The sequence below is a fragment of the Myxocyprinus asiaticus genome, chromosome 31, assembly GCF_019703515.2.
Source record: "Myxocyprinus asiaticus isolate MX2 ecotype Aquarium Trade chromosome 31, UBuf_Myxa_2, whole genome shotgun sequence".
Lineage (NCBI taxonomy): Eukaryota > Metazoa > Chordata > Actinopteri > Cypriniformes > Catostomidae > Myxocyprinus > Myxocyprinus asiaticus.
Genome location: NC_059374.1, coordinates 9,100,191 through 9,119,514, shown reverse-complemented (window position 1 = coordinate 9,119,514; position 19,324 = coordinate 9,100,191). Strand labels below are relative to the sequence as shown.

At 37.6% G+C, this 19,324-nt stretch overlaps 1 protein-coding gene across 1 annotated transcript in view; it reads right to left on the bottom strand.

The window, feature by feature from the left end:
* The window catches only part of LOC127422211 (teneurin-4), a 427,215-nt gene that overhangs the window by 59,561 nt on the left and 348,330 nt on the right, over positions 1-19,324 (bottom strand). The window contains exons 23-25 of the mRNA XM_051665548.1: positions 14,787-14,807; positions 7,659-7,891; positions 5,695-5,849 (exon numbers count right to left, since the gene is read on the bottom strand). Of these exons, the coding sequence (XP_051521508.1) occupies positions 5,695-5,849; positions 7,659-7,891; positions 14,787-14,807 (409 nt within the window). The remainder of the gene's footprint in view (positions 1-5,694; positions 5,850-7,658; positions 7,892-14,786; positions 14,808-19,324) is intronic.

Genomic DNA, 19,324 nt, shown 5'->3' with positions numbered 1-19,324 from the left:
TAAATTCATGTAGAACAGAGATTATATCACACTAAAACATGTTTAAGCTCCTGAGACCTGAGCGTGACTGCTGTGTGCAGTTTCCATTCGCCTTTGTAATTTGTAATTAGTAGCCCCTAAGAAACATGAAAAAAAAAAAAAAAAATATATATATATATATATATATATATATATATATATATATAATTCTTTTTATTTTTTTTAGACCAAACAGTTTTCCTAAAAATGTATGTCCACATATGTGGACAGTGGAAATAAGTTGTGAAATTGTAAATAATACCAAGCTATAGGGAGTCAGATTTTTTTTTTTTTTTTTTATCAAATTGTTTATTATGTTTCCAAGAGTGTTGATTATTCATGTTTTTGACATTATATCAGAAATTAGCATAAATAATTCTGATTCAAAATAATGGCCAGAATCATCCATTCACTGCCAACCATGTTCAAATAAAATTTTGCATGATAAATTCTGAATCTATGTACTGATTACCATTGTCCTATGTCTGCCAAACATGTTGAGTGGATCAAACATCATCTTTAGCCTGAAACTGAACTTTTGACTGAATATTAGGAGTGAATGCGCTGCATAGGAAAGCTATAGGATGCTCCCTTGCTCCCCAATTAGGGAATTATTTAACATCCAGTGTGCTTTCTGCCTGCACTGGTCTGAGAACAGTTTGAAATGCACCTTATTTTCATCCTAAATCTGTATACAGCCTCTGAAAGCAATATGATAATGCAGAGTGAATCTAGGATATTTTAAGGAAAATTAGCCTATAGTCCACGTACATGGTCACTGTGTTTAACAGCATGCCGTTTCACAATAAATCGATGAAACTTTTTAAAATGGCATATCGGATGAAACTAGAGACTCTATTCTTTTGACTCAAACAGGTTTTAATGAGGTTTCTTACCAGATGTAGTTTTGTTGCTGTTTCTCCCAAAGACAAACTCAGCTGAGATCGGCACCATGTTGTTTTGTCACATGACTCAGTGTGTCGAAAGTTTAACTCTTTAATGACAGCCAGGAGTCTCCTGACCTGAGGTCAGTCAGTTTAAATGAATTGAAATTATGCATAGCCTATAGCAAAGCCGAAACATAATGACCAATTATGTGAATGTGGGGTCTCAGGAGGATAACTCTTTTGAAACAGTCTGTTTTCTTACGTTTATGGACTGACCCCGTACACTAGTAAGTGCCCTACTGTAACCACATTTACAAATGTATTAAATTTTTTTTTGGTGGTAATCAATATTATGCCATAAAAGTCATCTGTTGGGTTTAATGTATTGAACCCGGAACATTCCTTTAATGTTCCTGGGTCAACATGTTCATTGATCAACCAGTCTGACTTTATTATTAATACTGAAATAGTATAGTAATACGGATAGTATTAGTAGTACTGAAAGTAAATATTTTAGATCATAGGGGTTCAGCTGGCAAAAAAGGTTGGGAACCTAACCATTAACTACCCCTAAAATCTGAAGAAAATTATAGGTTGATAAAACGTTGTTCAAGCCACAACCCAAGCCCTAAACTTAGCCATAAAATCTGATTAGTTGATAGGAATGACTTTCCAAGACCAACACTGGTATAGGAACATGGAAAAATTATGGTAAGCATAATGAATGAGCAAACACCCTAAAATGTATATTATCCAGATGAAATCACACTGATCGAACAGACATCTCTATGACTTGCTACCAGGTGTGGTATAAAGTTCATATTTATTTTGTTTTAAATCAATCTTCTTCTTAGCAATCCTGCATATTTAACACCTGTGTATTTGTGAGTGGGGTTAGGATTTCACACCTGCTTGAGTGACTGACAGGATATATCAGCTCTATTTCACTCCATCTCCTCCTCACACTTTCACAAACTAACAGAGAGAATAAACCTGAAAATAAAATGTCTCACACTCTCGCAAATCCAACACTAGAACAGCTGCTTTTAAACACTTTGCTCAAGCATATATAATGAGAACATGCAGGCTTGACCTTGTACATGTAAGCCAGCTTGCATCATAAATAACCTTTCAAAAGAGCAACTTTTCTTATCAATTTGATTCCCATCATAAGAGAAAAAAAATAATTGCTTTCTTTGTTTGAAGGCATGCTCTTTTGGACCAGACATTGCTGTTACGGATAAAATACTCAATGTCTCCTGCTGTGTTACTGAATCTACAGCACCATGGTAAAAGAAATGATGCTTTAGCTGAGTTGTGGGCTAACAGTCTGAACTGAATTTGAGGAAAGACTAAGTGCAACCAATATACCACTCATATTTCATATGTCTATCGTCCTAGCTTTTTGCATGCAACAACAAACATACAGAGTAACCAATGTAGTCCAACTCAAGATCAAAAGATTCGTATGAGCTGGTTATTTTTAATGACTCCGTTAAAAAAGACTCAAACTCAGTCTGAAACTCAAGCTATCAGTTTGAAACAGTCGCACTTCCTAATGAAATTGCTCAGAATTCTTGACTTATTCAAGATTCAAGTAGATTTATCGGATGGTACAAAAAAACTTTACATTGCCAAAGCATTAGTATATACCTGTATAAATACATACACATTTACACACATACCTGTATACATGTAATTTAAAAATATCTAGAATACAAAAATTAAATAAAGACAAAAATAGTTGTAGAAGTCATTTTTTCAAAGTAATAAATGTTACTTACCTAAAAGTAATTTTGTTTTTGTTTAGTATATTTGTTAAGTATATAGTTTAGTGGGGACTCTTCTTCAAGTGCTTAAGTGAAATCAAAATCAGAACAAGAATAGCTAAATTCCTTACGATTACCATCCGTAGTTGCTGTCAATAACCCCTAAATAGAGCACCCTAACAGTCTTGAAGCAAAAATACATTTAATATTCACATTCATCCAAGAATGTACATTTATTTCTCACCATATTTCTGCATTCAGCAGGGGGTGAAGAGGATATATCGTTCTCAAAACCGATGTAATAGTGAAGACACGTCAGTAATAATGAAAAGATCATAAATAAAGATTCCTGCCAAGCCTCAAAACTCCTTGCACTCATGCAGGGTGTCTATTCTGCCCAAAAGGCAAGTAAATTCTGAATATAACGTGGTGAGCTGTGAATACAAGTTCTGAATAGAATGTTATGAATCAGATGCCAGAAATGAAGCCGTTGCAGATTTGAAGCTTCCAAGGGGGTCTTATAGAATGCAACAGTAGGGTTCCGCAAGTGAAAATCCCATTTTCTCCATAGAGAAATTTATTTTGAATAATAATGCATAAAGTTTTCAAGAGAAACCTACCACGAGCTCCGATGTTGTTAAATGATGATATTCTTCTGTAGATTTTTGTTCATTTTCAAAATATTGTGCTTAATAGCCAAATTCCTGGTACAGAACTAAACTACCCATTATCCTGAAGAGATCCACCAATTAGATGGATTTGCTGTAACCATGGAAATTAAAATCACAGTACATTTATCTGAATATTTTGCAATAAACAAAGTATTTTATTAAAAAAATCTTAATCTATGATTTAAGTCAGCAATTTTATATTTTACAATGGTTTGATTTGATTATGTTATTTTCAGTGCATCATGGGATGAGTAGTTCATTCTCTCACAAAATAAAGTACACACCTTGCACCTCTTTTTTTTTAGATTTTCATATACGGTTTTCCTCCAAATAAAATGTTGTGTTGTGATTTATCTCGGAGCTGGTGGGTTTGGTTCATGGCTTAGAACTATTTTATGAAGAATTTTTATTTAAATGAATAGAAAAAAAATAAGGCTGAAAAAATGGCCGGTTACAGATGCGCTCTAATAAGAGCAGCAATATTAGGACCTAAAGAGTATTGCATGTTAAGACATTCACCTGGCACCAAAAAGTATAGAGAGGAAACAAGCTTCAGATGAGTCCTCAAAAGTGTGGCAGCAACAGCAGGCTTAAGTAATGCGGTGCAGTAGTTGATGCAGTGAGCGTGTGCTGCCCATGCATTTTTAATGGTTGCTTTTTACTGTCTGAGAGTCTTTGGCAGAAGCCGGAGTGATTTGTCATCATTGAGGCTGGGGACTGCAGCATGTGTGCGTCTGTCTGAAGAGAGAGGTTTTCTCTGTGGCACTGTGCTGCTAGAGGTCATCTCCCCAGTACTGTGCATCCTCTCAGCAAAATTGTTCTTATTTTTTGGTCAAACATGTTTGGCATTGTGACATTATTTTCATGACAATTAAGCATCTTTTTCACCCAAAATCTCGTAGTGAAAACATTCTCATTGCTGTAATGCAAAAAAAAAAAAAAAAAAAAAAACAACAACAACAACAACAAAGCAATACATTCAGCTAAATAAATTAATTAATGTGCATATATCATGGTAATTTGTGTTGCAGTGAATTTAATTCAATAGTAATGATTTATTTAACTTCTCATCATGGTAATGAGAATTACATTTTTTGTTTACGCATTACAGTAATGACAATTTGGGTAAAATGTGTTAGATTGTCATGAAACTAATATCACAATGAAAAACATCTTCATAATAGGGTTAAAAAATGTCTTCCCAAGTTTGCAAATCGTGTTCTGTTGCACAAATTCCAACATTCCGAATGCTGACTGAATTGCAGCATTACTGTTGATAAATGCTGAATGGATTGCATACATGTTGATTTAAGAAAAATAATAATTTAGGAATTAAGGAAAAAAATATTAAAGGTCAAATACTTGGTTGGAAAATTGCTAAATTTGTTCCAAAAGTGTTTTTTGTATTTGTCAACTAGATGTGACCTTTTTGTGTGATTTTAGCAAGCTGTGACAGTTAATATGCAATTTTCACATCAAAACTGTTGTTCTGATATACAGTTAAGACTGGCAGCTATTATTATCTATAGTTTTTACACATATTTCATGAAAATGAGATTATATTATTTAACTGCTTGAGACAAATGTTGAAATTCTGCTACACTGGTTCTCTGGGGGTTAAATCTACTCCATGGAAGGCTACATGCAAAATATGAAATTGGGCAAAGAAATGCATAATGCTTCAGAATCAAGGAAAATACTTATAGCAGTCAATAAAAATCGACAATTGGGCTTTTTAATCAACAAATGACAATTTTATTTTTCATTGTAACAGCAGGCACTGTAGACTGTCTTGACACTGGGATAATGTTGTGAGCAAAATTAAGTTATGGAAAAAAAAAGAAGAAAAAAGTGAGTGCCCCCCAAAAGCTCCAGGTCTGGACCTCAAGGGCTGTGTCACATCCCTAACCGAAGTATTTAAGATCATATTCAATGCAGTGTCCTTACCTAGGGTGACTGTTAACATTTGCATTGGTTAGTGGCACCCATGGGTGACCACAGAATGTACTGTATGCAGTTGCAAGTGTGTCTACTGGATGTAGAGGGCAGATTTGTCAATCAGGTCGTAGGTCAGCTTGGACATGGTTTCACAGGCCTGCCGCTGTAGGCAACATCTGGGTTAGTGGGACCCACTGCAACGCACCACCCCCTTGACCAGCCCTCTCCCTCAAGCCCCAAAGAGCTTTCAGCTGCGACCCAGCCTAAGGCTGGCATGACGACTATGCCAAACACAGTAGGCATAGTACAGCACAGCTGCACTGGCCTTTCACAAACTTTGCCACAAGTAAGGTTCTATAAATAGGCTGATGGGTGAAAAAGCCGAAGAGGAAAACGGACACGGTTACCCACCTGGGAGATGTCCATCACGGAGTCACAGCTCAGGGGTCGTGCCGAGGTCAAGTCATTGAAGCCCAGCAGGGTGGATATGATACCGTTCTGATCGATACGACGGATCATGGTGCCATCTACGAAGAAGATCACATCATACTTGTCCACAGTAATGCCTGTAGAAGACAGACAAATAAAGGGAATGAGTCTTCATCATATGTCGATGGAATTTGAAATTGATCCTATATAATGAATGAATCGCATGAAACCTGTGAAGAACATGTCCGGGTCAAATTTTACCCCAAAATCAACAGAAAGAAATAAGAAATTAAATGATTATATTTTACTTTATGAGAATGAAGCCAATTTGTAGGACCATTAATATTTTTTGCATAGTGACATTATTGAACAAACAACATTATTCACCCATAAAAAGGTGGTTGTTGCACTGCCTTTAATTAATGCTGATTTAAAAAAATAAATATTGCAGTTCAGTCAAAAAGTAGTGAATTGCAGTAACAAAAATGTAATGAGAATCACTATATGGAGAGTTACGTAAAACTATTATTTTCCTTATGAAAAATATAAGTTCTGATTCTTTCTGGAGGGTGAAATGTGTTTCCCTCTCGAACATGTTTTCATGGGATTCACCTAATTAAATAAAAGGGCAATGGCGCAAATAACCACCTTGAGGTCACATATATGATAAAGATATGTTCATTTCATAAATGAAGCTGGAAGGATATGGTGACTGTGGTAATGTCAAAATGATGTGAATATCTCTCAGCATCAACATGCTCAATAGGAAGCCAGAAAACTAATAAAATATCCATGTGATAAATTCATTATTTATATCCAAGGAACAACAACCAGGCATGGATCAACCAGAAGAGAGAGAGAGAGAGTGAGAGAAAGAGATAGAGAGAGATATCCATGTGACGCTGTTTTCTACAAGCTATTTAAGAGCATGTGAATCATTTTGACGCGACTGCAGACGACAAAGGGAAGCATGTAATGGATGCATCACCTTTCATTTACATTTTACTTTGCATTGGTAATAATGAGCTTCTGTCACAAATGCTTCTTTACTTTCAAATGAAAAACAACTCATAGCATTGAAAAACTAGGATGTGAAAAGTCCATTATATTATTCCTCTGAATTGGTGAAAACGAAGGGAAACACTGATTTCAACCCCTGCCCCCACATGCTCCTTCTTGCCACCAATGAAGCTCAAAGAACTAAATACAGTCTACAAAACTGGCAAGTGTATTAAAACCACATCGCATAGCAGGTTCTGCTTAAATTTCATGTTGCAAGCAGAAAAAAATATTTTCTGTGGTTTTGGGGCTAGTTCTAAATTCAGATACATTTGGCTTGTATTGATACAAATCTACAGACGAAAAAAACAATCAAACTAGGTTGTATATAAATGGTTTAAAGCATGCTATTTTTTTTTTTTTTTTTTTTTTTAATCAAATTTTTATATTTATAATCCACTTTTTGATCAACACCTTAAAGGTGCTGCAAGCAATTTTTTACAATAAATGTTGCTACAACCTGGCAGATATATATATATAAAAAGTGTACTGAGAAATGTTTCTGTGAGATTCCTAAATTCTGTAAAAAGGGGAGGACAGCGAGAGCAACCCACACATATTTAGCCAATCAGAATACTAGCAAATTGGAAATGCGCTATGTCTGTCAATCCTTTTGCTGGAATTGCTGACATTGGATTGGCTGACATGCCTTTGTAAGGCAGAGTTTGGAGAAAGATCTCGTGATTAAAGTGAGCAAAAGGGTGGAAGTTAGCAAAATGTCTGAAATCGCATACAGCCCCTTGGATTTAAGGGAATATGCTCATAGGGAATAATACTAATAACAATAACAACAATTATTATACATTTTTTTATTGTTGTTTTTATTATAAGCAATATGAACATTTTAATAAAAACTCTAGAATATCTTGCACAAATTTTTGGTTTACCTCTAGGGTTGGTAAGTGTGGCCTCCACAGCTTTTCCTCCATCTCCGCAGCGTGTCTCATCATAGGGCAAACATTGATCGCCTGTGCCCGCCACCAGCTCCAGGTTCTTCGCCACATCCTTCACTGTGTTCAGAGACTTCACCTTAAACACCTTCCTGCTGCTGGTGTCCGAGAGGTACAGCACCCCTGAAACAGGACTGGTAGCCAGGTAATATTTGTGTGCAGGACTATTGCTAAAAAATAGAAGCAGAAAAGCAAAAAAATCAATTGTAGCTTTGACGATTGAATTACACATTAAACAGGTCTGTGTAAAGTAATTCTCTGTGTTTGCTTGTATAATTTGTGGTGTTAAAGGAATAGTTCACCCAAAAATGAAATTTTGCTGATAATTTACTCATCCTCAGGCCATCCAAGATGTATCTGAGTTTCTTTCTTCATCAAAACAGAATTTAAGACTTATAGGATTTCATTTTAGGCCTCCTTCTCTAAACAATACAAGTGAATGTACTCCATTTTTTGATGGTCCAAAATGCATATTTAGGGTGCATCAAAATAATCCACACGACTCCAGTCGACAAATAAAGGTCTTCTGAACCCAGACGATTGATTATTTTTAGAAACAAAACAATACTTATATACTTTTTAACTGCAAATGTTCGCTTCTGTACATCTCTGTGACGTGCGCTCATGAGAGGGATGACGTAAGCTCGTTGGTAAGGTCACGCGTCACGTGGAGGAGTCAGGAAGCGCGTCATTGTTTACATTGTTTTATTTTATTATTATTATTTGGAAATTATTTTTTATTTTATTTTATATTTTTGTGAAATTGTTTTGGTCTGTTTTGGTTTGTGAACGGCACAAGTTTCTCTTGTAAACAATGACGCGCTTCCTGACTCCTCCACGTGACGTGTGATCTTACCAATGAGCTTACATCATCCCTCTCATGAGCGCACATCACAAAAATGTACGGACGCGAACATTTGTAGTTAAAAGGTATACAAGTATTGTTTTGTTTCTAAAAATAATCAATCATTTGTGTTCAGAAGACTTTATTTGTCAACTGGAGTCATGTGGATTATTTTGATGCACCCTAAATATGCATTTTGGACCGTCAAAAAATGGAGGACATTCACTTGCATTGTTTAGAGGAGGAAGCCTGAAATGAAATCCTAAAAGTCTTAAATTCTGTTTCGATAAAGAAAGAAACTCAGATACATCTAAGAATGGCCTGAGGGTGAGTAAATTATCAGCAAATTTTCATTTTTGGGTGAATTATTCCTTTAAAAGTCATATTTATAAAGGTATCGATGCATAAAAAACAAGTTCAGAGATTGAAATGCATTTTAAGAGATTATCTACATTACAAATCAGAATCAACAGTTGACAATTACACTGTCTTGAGATGTCTCTGCAATGTCTTCTTCACATTAATATTTCAACGTCTGCATCTACTCTCAGTCAAAATATAGAAACGCACGTTGTGTGTGTAAAGCATGCAGAAACTGTAGTCTGCCCAGTGTCTAATGTGCTGCCAGTGTGCATTTAAATAGGTTTGCCACCAAACCCCTGCAGGGAAAATTTCTTGTAGAGATGCATGTGGTCCAGAGCCGTTATCTAAACACATTATGTATTCCTGAATGGCCCACAGGCCAAAAAATAGTCCATTAGACTGCAAAGCTGGAAAGTCAAAGTCATCCCTCTCAACAAGACGGGGGGCTGCGGAACATGAAAGTCAAATAAAATGGCTACAATCAGGCTGGAGAGTCTCCCTGGTGAAAAAAAAAAAACTATCGAGTTCCAATCTAGAGGCAGTGTACTGAGTTCCCTCTCTGTACGCTTATCAAATTAGGTATAGGTAACTGGGCTGCTATTTTAACTTACACATTTTCAGAATGATATGCAATATACTCTAATTGTAGCTGTGCTGTCGGCTACATGTGTGGTCAAAGAACTCTCACGGTGAAATGTGGCTGATTTGCTCCAATAGTATAGGATCATGTTTGTTCGCCTAAGAGATTAAAAAAAAAAAAAAAACACTGAAAAATCATGAGAAGTACAGTGAAAAAACACTGAATTACTGTACTGGATGATTTGGTTATTGTAACAAATATTAAGGATGGGAAAGGAGGAGGCGGGAACCGGCTGAACAATCAAAGTAATATTTAATGAAACAAAAAGACACAAAACATAAACACACACACGGCAGCTGCATGTGGCTCTCTCTCTCTCGAACTGCCGCGTTCTGCTCCACTTATCCCTCTCTTCGGCTGATTAGCCCAATTGGGGGCCGGGCGTGCGTAGACACGTCCCGGCCCCGCCCTCCTCCTCGTCACAGTTATAATGGGTGAAAAGTACAGTGGTAGAAATGACAATGTTTATGTTAATGTTAGTCTGCTCCAGTTGTAAAAGAACGTGTGAACATTCAGCTGTTTTTTAAGAAAGAAGAGAAAAGGTGTGAAATGTTCTTGCCTTCCTGAAATGGTACCTTACTGGGAGAGTTTAGCTTTTCCGAGAAAAAAAAAAAAATGAGAAAGGTCACAGCATGAGAACAAAAACGTTAAGTGAAAAACATTTGTCACTCCACTGGCAGGGCTATGTCAGTACTCCAAAGATGACTAGCAAGAGCAAATGCTATGCCACTTCTACCAAATATCATCATAATTTTTCTCCAACTGAAGATCAGCATTTACAATCAAAGAAAGTCATAAATGTCACAGCAAGAAAACTAACTGAAAAACATTCCTCGTAAAAACTGCTACTTTACTGACAGGGCTATGTTAGTACTCAGAAGAAGATGACTAGTCACAGAAAATTCTATGACTTTTCAAAATAAAATCATTAACAGCCAACATGTTTTATCATCATTCATAGCCTAACACAATAAGAAAGTTAACAGCAAAAGAACAACAACGATAGTTTAAAAAAAATTATTTGAAAAGTTCCACACTACTGGCAGGACTATGCTAGTACTCTAAAGATGACTTGCCACAGCAAATGCTATGACACAATTCTGTCATACACCATCTTTATTAACACCTACCATGTAGGATCAGCATTCATTCACTAAAAAATGGAGAAAGGTCAAAGCAAGACAACAAAAACATTTAGTGAAAAACATTTGTCGTAAAATGTGCCACTCCACTGGCAGGGCCATGCTAGTGGTGTAAAAATGACTAGCCACAGCAAATGCTTTGACACTTCTGCCAAAAACCATAATTGCTAGCTCACCCAGCATGTCTTTGGATCAGCATTCAAACTCAAACAAAGTCATAAACATCAGAGCAAGAGGAAACTAAAAACATTAAGTACAATAACTACTCTTCAAAAAAGTGTAATTCCACTGGAAGGGCTATGCTAGTCTCTAAAGATGACTAGCCACAGCAAATGCTATGACACACTTCTGCCAAATACAATCATTGTTAACACCCAACCTGTCTTCAGATCAGCATTCAAAACCGATTAAACAAACCCTGGGCATTTTCCCCTGAAACTCTGGGCACTGTTGGTGCCAAATCCCAGTGCCCTGGCGTGAGATTGTAGAAATAAATAGCGCCAGGTCTGCAGCACTGTCAGCTTCGATCCATTATTCAGACCGACAAGTGACCTTCTAGAAGATTGCTGAAAACAGGCTGGTCTGGTTGACCTGGGGCAAGCATATCACTGTGTGGCTGCTGACTATGTTGACTGATGTTCTCGGTTTAGAAAGAAGGTAAAACAGCTTTGTCAAGAAACATCATAATCCCAATTCCACTTTACAAGAGTCTATGAGGGAGTCTAAAGCTCTGGCTAGGTGGTTTTCAATCCCAGTGGACTTGGTATTATTGTACAATGTGTTATTGGAGTTACGCAGTTTTGTGCTCTCTGTGATGAGGAGAACACCCTGACCTTCATAGACTCCATCTATATTCACTGACTACAGCCGGCCCGAGTAAGATAATTTGATTTTGCAGCATGTTGCGGTAACGTTGGAAGGAAGCGACTCTCATAGAAAGGGGGTCAGTGAGTATGGCAGGGAGATCATGGTCTTATTCTCTCCTATGAGCACAAACACACAAACACCTTCGAAAAATGTATTTGTTTTTTACACAAAAAGTGATGCCTGTTCTTTTCTGGATGCAAATATGACTTGGGGCTTTCACACAGTCCTTTATTTTATGAAACTATATTTCTAAAAATGAATTATTAGAACATGTTCGAGTTAGTGTTCTAGTATCTTGTATTCTCCATAGCTGAAATTTTACAATCCTAAGAACAACACAAACCTGGTTCAGGACCAATAGGACAAAGCAGCTCCCACAAAACGTTGCAAAAAACTGTCCCTTAGAGCACTTATGCTCTAGAGAAAGCTTTAAAGCACAAAACAAATGCAGATGTTTCTAGTTATGCATGCTCTCTTTTATTTAATATTTATAGCAACTTACTTGAATAATAACACATACTGTTTTATTGTACAATGTTTTAAAGGTAACTCTATCACCCCTTTGATTACTGAGGTACCGCCACAGTAATGCAAGAATACATGTTAGTATGTTCAGCTGGATCTTGGATTGGCAATATGTTGGCCAAATGCTCTGGTGTGTGTTCAAGTAGGCCTAATTTAGGGTTTGATGGAAACGATTGTGAAAGATCCATTTTGAGGGTGTGTACCATAAGAGGCAAACGCAATTCTAAAATAAATGTGGGAATATGGTGAAATTGACTTCCGACAGCAAAACTGAACTCGCCTTTCTGAAATTCTCATTGGTCAACAGATGTCTATGTCAGGTTGCATTGCAGGGAAAGTTTTCTCAAACTTTTGGTCTCATGATGGAGTGACACTTTCATAAACTCTTCCATCCTCACAGTAATCAATTGATTAGTAGTGTCATCTGATGTAATGCAGTAGTTACCAAACTTTTCCAGATTGTTTTTTTTTTTTTTTTTTTTTTTTTGTGAGATGGACGGGTCTTGCTAATGCTTGCTTAAGTTCATAAAAACTGTGAGAAATGGACAACAGTTCTCTAAAATTCTTCTCATTAAATCTTATCAATTAAGTCGATTTTTGTGAGTAGCTCAGTAGGTACTCTACTGTAGGCGAATAACTATCAGTTCATGCTGATTATGAAAACAAATGCAACTGTTTGATGAAAGGAGTGTTTGCAACAGCAAAATGTGAGGAGCAGAAGTTTTGTGCTGGAACTGATAACTGCTTGCGATATGAAATTTTACTTGTCAATAAACAACATTCCCACACTTTTGACCAGTAAGCTTCCATGACTTTTCCATGACATGTCTAGTCATTTGTGATTACTGGATAAGGACTTTAAAAAATCATTATGATTCAGATCACCATTCATTTTCCGTTAATTAACCATTCAAAGTGATCTGTGAACCGGTTTGACTGATTAATTGAAATGAAGTGACTCAAACAAATGATTTGCTCATAAATCAGACATTATGGCTTGCCAACAAGTTTTACTTTACACAAACTCTACCCAAAAACCATATTGTCAACACTTTACATTAGCACTCCCTTTGTTAAGGGTTTAAATTAATTAATTTAATTAATGTCTAATAAGTCATTTACAAATGCACTATAACTCATTGATATGCAGTTATAACAACATGGGTCAAAAGGGCAACTTGCATACTTGCCAAATAGTAAGCATTTTAACTTAATAAATACACCTATTCATACTTATATTAATCAAAATCATAACATGCACTTTTTCATGATTTATGTCACAATGCAGCAAAAATAATTAGTGAGATTAAAAGGAGGGAGTATGCCATTATGTTACTGACCGCTTTCTGTTTCTATTTATTATTGTATGTCTTGACTCACTTGTGTTGTCACTTTTCTTGTCATACAAGTTGTTATAACCGGATATCAATGATTTATAATGATTTTTTAAATGAATTATTGGTGATTAATGAACTCCTTTATAAAGCTTTAACAAAGGGAACATTAATGTAACGTGTTACCACAATATCTAGTAAAATGAAATATTTTTGAATAGAGCATATACAATAAAATCACTGACATATACTGTATGTCATCAAGCAATTTAAAACGAGATAAACTTTTGTCATTACAAATAATTTCTTGCACACCCCAGTTTGGAAACCTCTGCTCTAGTATGTAAGAGTCATTTAGCTGCCATTACTCAACAGAATTTTGAGATTTACCACAACACTGCACATACAGTGTAACCATATCTAATAGTGACATGATGTGTCACGCCTCCCCATGTCCTGATGGAATCATCCACAGCGGAGTTGCGACCTGAGGATGCTGGGATCAACTGAGAGCTCATGGTAAATGATTGGGCATTTTCAAAGTCTGCAGGTGTCACATCCTGTCAGTCATACCTAAGCATCATACTGTTACCTGTCACACTGATGCCTGTCAAAACCCACAGATGGTTGTGCCACACATCCCATATAAAAAGTTAACGGCACCACAAGGAGGATATGTGTTATATTTGAAAGCTTAGATTGAAGTTTGATGACTGGTGCTTTTTTTTTTCCGACACCACGCTGCGATTTGTCAAATCAAACATGTTAACGAACTGTGTGTTTAGATCTGATGTCGATTTGAATGTGTAATTTGTCATCGGGTGAAATCATACTGGAATGAGGGTAATGCAGCATGGGTATTTGTGATGGGAAGTAGCGAGTAATTATATTCTTTAAGGAAACTGTGTCCTCCGAGGGTGAGAAATATTTAAAATGCTGAAACCAGGCTTATGCTAAGCTCGTCACTGCTTTTCTATCTTTCACCTGACATTTCAAATGATGTGCCATGACTCTGGTCCTCTCAGGTATACATTATTCTTTAAGTGTTTTTTCTTTCATGGTAGCCCACTTTGAGAGGTTACCCATGAATCAAACCTGTCTCCATGTGCCTAAAGCACTATTTCAAAGAAAGCCCAGTCATAGCATTGCCCATTTTTATCGCTATCTGGAGAGCATGTGTTTTAATGCACTCTTTTTAATGATAAACACACCCACGTTCATTGCATTCCACAAGCAGCTACAAAAGCAAGTTTACAGGAAAAAGACTCATCTGAGGAACAGAGTGATCTGTTCATATGCATTCATCTTATGTGTGTACAAAAACATGTGATTTGTTAGAAAAGCTCTTACCTATGCCTGAAATCTTTATTTCTGTATTTAGTGAGAGCAGCATGAAGAGAAGTGGGGAAAAAAGAGGGTTATCTCAAGTTAGTATTTAATTCATGCATTAATGTAAAGAAACCAAAGGAAAAGGTTGCAGAGTAATACTGTAAATTAAAATGTATACTACTACAGACAGTTCTCAAAGTGTATCTACCCTATTCATAACAAGTAGAGAGTTTTAGAAGGAAAGATGCGTGAAAATTTCTGCAAAGGCATTGTTCAGATTCCATACCTCCATGTGCTCGGTAATGGCAAATTAATTTAAAGTCAACATGAAACTGCACCACTGTACTTCCATAATATTACGTATTACCGACAGTGTTGGGTGCAAATTGATTACATAGTAATTGGTAACATTTTACAATAAGGTTCCATTCATTAACATTAGTTATCATGAACAAACAATGAACAATATACTTTTTACAGCATATACAATATACTTCATCTTAGTTAATGTTAGTTAATCAAAATACAATTATTCATTGTTAGTTCATGTTAGTTCATAGTGCATTAACTAATGTTAACTAATACAACTTTTGATTAAAAAAAAATGTATTAGTATATGTTGTAAATAACATTAACCAGGATTATTAAATGCTGTAAAAGTATTGTTCATTGTTATTCATGTTAACTATTGTTGTTAATTAATGTTAAACATAAATAAAAGAACTTCACTGTAAAGTGTTACCAAGTAATGTTTGTTTTACTGTAATCAAATTACTGACTTTTAATTAAGTTAAACTTACTTTTAAGTACATTTCTTGGAATACACATATTTCTCAAATCAAATAAAATCAAATCACTTTTATTGTCACACAACCATATACAAAAGTGCAATAGTGTGTGAAATTCTTGGGTGCAGTTCCGAGCAACATAGCAGTCGTGAAAGTGATGAGACAAATACCAGTCTACAATAAACATCAAATTTACACAACACAATTTAAAATCTAATATACACATAATTACACACAACACAATATACAAATAATAACATACACTGTACAGTATACAATACACACAATACAATAAAAAAGTATATATAGTATATATAGAATGTACAGTAGGTTGTATTGTACTGTATTGACATTCAGGCTGTCGTTTGACAGTAAGTTGTTAAGAGAGAATATAATATAATAATAATATAATTTATGACAGTCCGGTGTGAGATATAAGAGTAATAAAGTGCAGTGCTGATGTATTTTGATTGTGGGAGATCAAGAGTTCAAAAGTCTGATTGCTTGGGGGAAGAAGCTACCACTGATGGTAGCAGTGAGAACAGCACATGGCTCGGGTGGCTGGAGTCTCTGATGATTCTCCGAGCTTTTTTCACACACCGCCTGGTATATATGTCCTGGAGGGAGGGAATCTCACCTCCGATGATGTGTCTGGCAGTTCGCACCACCCTTTGCAGTGCTTTGCGGTTGTGGGCAGTGCTATTGCCGTACCAGGCAGAGATGCAGCCAGTCAGGATGCTCTCTACAGTGCAGGTGTAGAACCGTGTGAGGATGTGGCGGTTCATTCCAAACTTCCTCAGGAAGAAGAAGCGCTGATGAACGGCTTCAGTGTGGATGGACCATGTGAGTTCCTCAGTGATGTGGACACTCAGGAACTTGAAGCTGCTGACTCTCTCCACTGGTGCTCCATTGATGGTGATGGGACTGTGTTCTCTGTCTTTTCTTCTGAAGTCCACCACAAGCTCCTTTGTCTTACTGACGTTGAGGGAGAGGTTGTGCTCCTGACACCAGCATGTCAGAGTGTGCACCTCCTCTCTGTAGGCTGTTACATCATTGTCAGTGATCAGACCTACCACCGTCGTGTCATAAGCAAACTTAATGATGTCATTGGAGCTATGTGTTGCCACACAGTCATGTGTGTACAGAGAATACAAGAGTGGGCTGAGAACACAGCCCTGCGGGGCTCCAGTGTTGAGGGTCAGTGATGAGGAGATGTTGCTGCCTATTCTAACCACCTGGTGTCTGCTTGACAGGAAGTCCAGGATCCAGCTGCACAGCGAGCTGTTTAAGCCCAGAGCCCGGAGTTTCTCATCAAGTTTGGAGGGCACTATGGTGTTGAATGCTGAGCTGTAGTCTACAAACAGCATTCTCACATAAGTGTTCTTTTTTTCCAGGTGGGAGAGAGCAGTGTGTATTGTAGATGCAATGGCATCATCAGTGGAGCAGTTGTTGCAGTAAGCAAACTGCAATGGGTCAAGTGAGAAAGGCAGCACAGAGCAGATGTAATCTCTGATTAGTCTCTCAAAGCTTTTGCTGATGATGGGGGTTAGAGCAACAGGACGCCAGTTATTTAAGCAAGTGATTTTGGATTGCTTTGGAACAGGCACAATGGTGGATGTTTTGAAGCATGTGGGGACTACAGACAAAGAGAGGGAAAGATTGAAAATGTCCGTAAAAACACCAGCCAGTTGGTTCGCGCACGCTCTGAGGACGCGGCCCGGAATACCGTCTGGACCCACGGCTTTGCGGATATTCACCCGTCGGAAGAATCGGGTTACATCCGCTACAGAGATGGAGAGTGAACTAACCTCTGTAGCTTCGGCCGTGAGAGCTCTCTCAGCGAGGGCGGTGTTATTTCCCTCAAAACGAGCATAAAAAGTATTTAGCTCATCCGGGAGAGAGGCAGCGGTGTTCATGGCGGAATTTTTATTCCCTTTAAAGTCCGTGATGATATGAATTCCCTGCCACATGCTTCCAGAGTTGGTGGTGTTAAACTGTCCTTCAATCTTGTTCCTGTACTGACGTTTTGCTGATCTGATTTTTTCGGAGGGCATAACTGGCTTGTTTATGCTCCTCCACATTCCCGGAATTAAAAGCGGAGGTTCGCACATTAAGTGCCACGCGAACATCGCTATTAATCCATGGCTTCTGGTTCGGATAGATCCGTATTGTTTTGCTCGGAACGACGTCCTCTACGCACTTTCTGATTAAACACGTTACGCTATCAGCGTAAAGCTCGATGTCATCATCAGAGGTGGACCGGAACATCTCCTAGTCCGTGTGATCAAAACAGTCTTGTAGCGTAGAGTCTGATTGGTCCGACCAGCACTGGATTGTTCTGAGGGCGGGTGCTTCTTGTTTCAGTTTCTGCCTGTAAGCAGGCAGAAGCAGAATGGAGGAGTGGTCCGATTTGCCAAATGGTGGGCGGGGGAGGGATTTGTAGCCATCCCGGAAGGGAGAGTAGCAATGGTCCAAAACCCGGTCCCCGCATGTGTTAAAACTAATGTGTTGGTGGTATTTTGGTGCGACTGATTTGAAATTGAACGCGGCCGCAGGGTGCGCGGTTTCCTGTTTGTTTATAATCCCGTACAGTTCCTTGAGTGCCCGGTCTGTGTCGGCTTGTGGGGGGATGTACACAGCTTTGATAATGACCGCTGTGAATTCCCTCGGTAGCCAGAATGGTCGACACAGAAGCATGAGAAATTCCAGATCAGGAGAGCAGAAAGACTTGATAGAATGTACGTTCCTCTGATCACACCAGGATTTTTTGATCATAAAACATACACCACCACCTCTGCTTTTACCTGAGAGGTCTGAGAGGCTCTGACCGTTCGGTGCACGGAGAACCCCGAGGGTTCAATGGCTGAGTCTGGAATCTCCGCAGACATCCAAGTTTCTGTAAAGCAGATAATGCAGCAGTCCCTCGTCTCTCATTGGAAAGAGATCCGCGCTTTCAGCTCGCAGAGCTTGTTATCCAGAGACTGAACATTTGCCAGTAGAATACTGGGTAGCGGGGGTCGATTTGCACGGCGTCTTACTCTGATGAGAACGGCGGCTCTGTTTCCCCTTTTCCTCCTGCGTTTCTGCGGCCAGGCAGCCCAGACAAAGGGCTCCGGTGCCATGTTTGTAAACAGCGGGTCGGCATTGAGGAATTTGAAGTCCGGTTTACGGTGTGTGATTGCTGAACCAATGTCCAAAAGTGTTTGTCTGTCGTACACAATAAGGCAGACAACATCCAAGACAAAAAAACATAAGAATTGTAAACAAAACAAACAAAGTACTACCATGTTGTGTCAGAGCTCGCAACGCAGCAGCCATACTCGGCGCCATCTTGAGTCCAAACTCAAGATGGCGTTTTACTGTAATCAAATTACTGACTTTTAATTAAGTTAAACTTACTTTTAAGTACATTTCTTGGAATACGCATATTTCTGATATAATATTGATAATGTGGAATACATTTAAAACATGAATTATGTTCATATGTATGTCTGTTTGCATGTCTGGGACAGCTGAAAGAGAAAATACATAAAAAAGTTTTAAGAAGTGTTTTAGAAGGTAACTTAAAAGTAAAGAAATTAATTTAATGTGATTACTTTTGATAAAATAATCAGTGAAGGAATTGGATTACAGTTTTACATAAATATTTAATAATTTGTAATGGATTACTTGTCACATTACTTACCCAACACTGATTACTAAGTGAAACAGGATATTTACAGAGAAAAACAGAGCGGGAGTTTATCCATCGGCAACTGAGTGGATCATGAA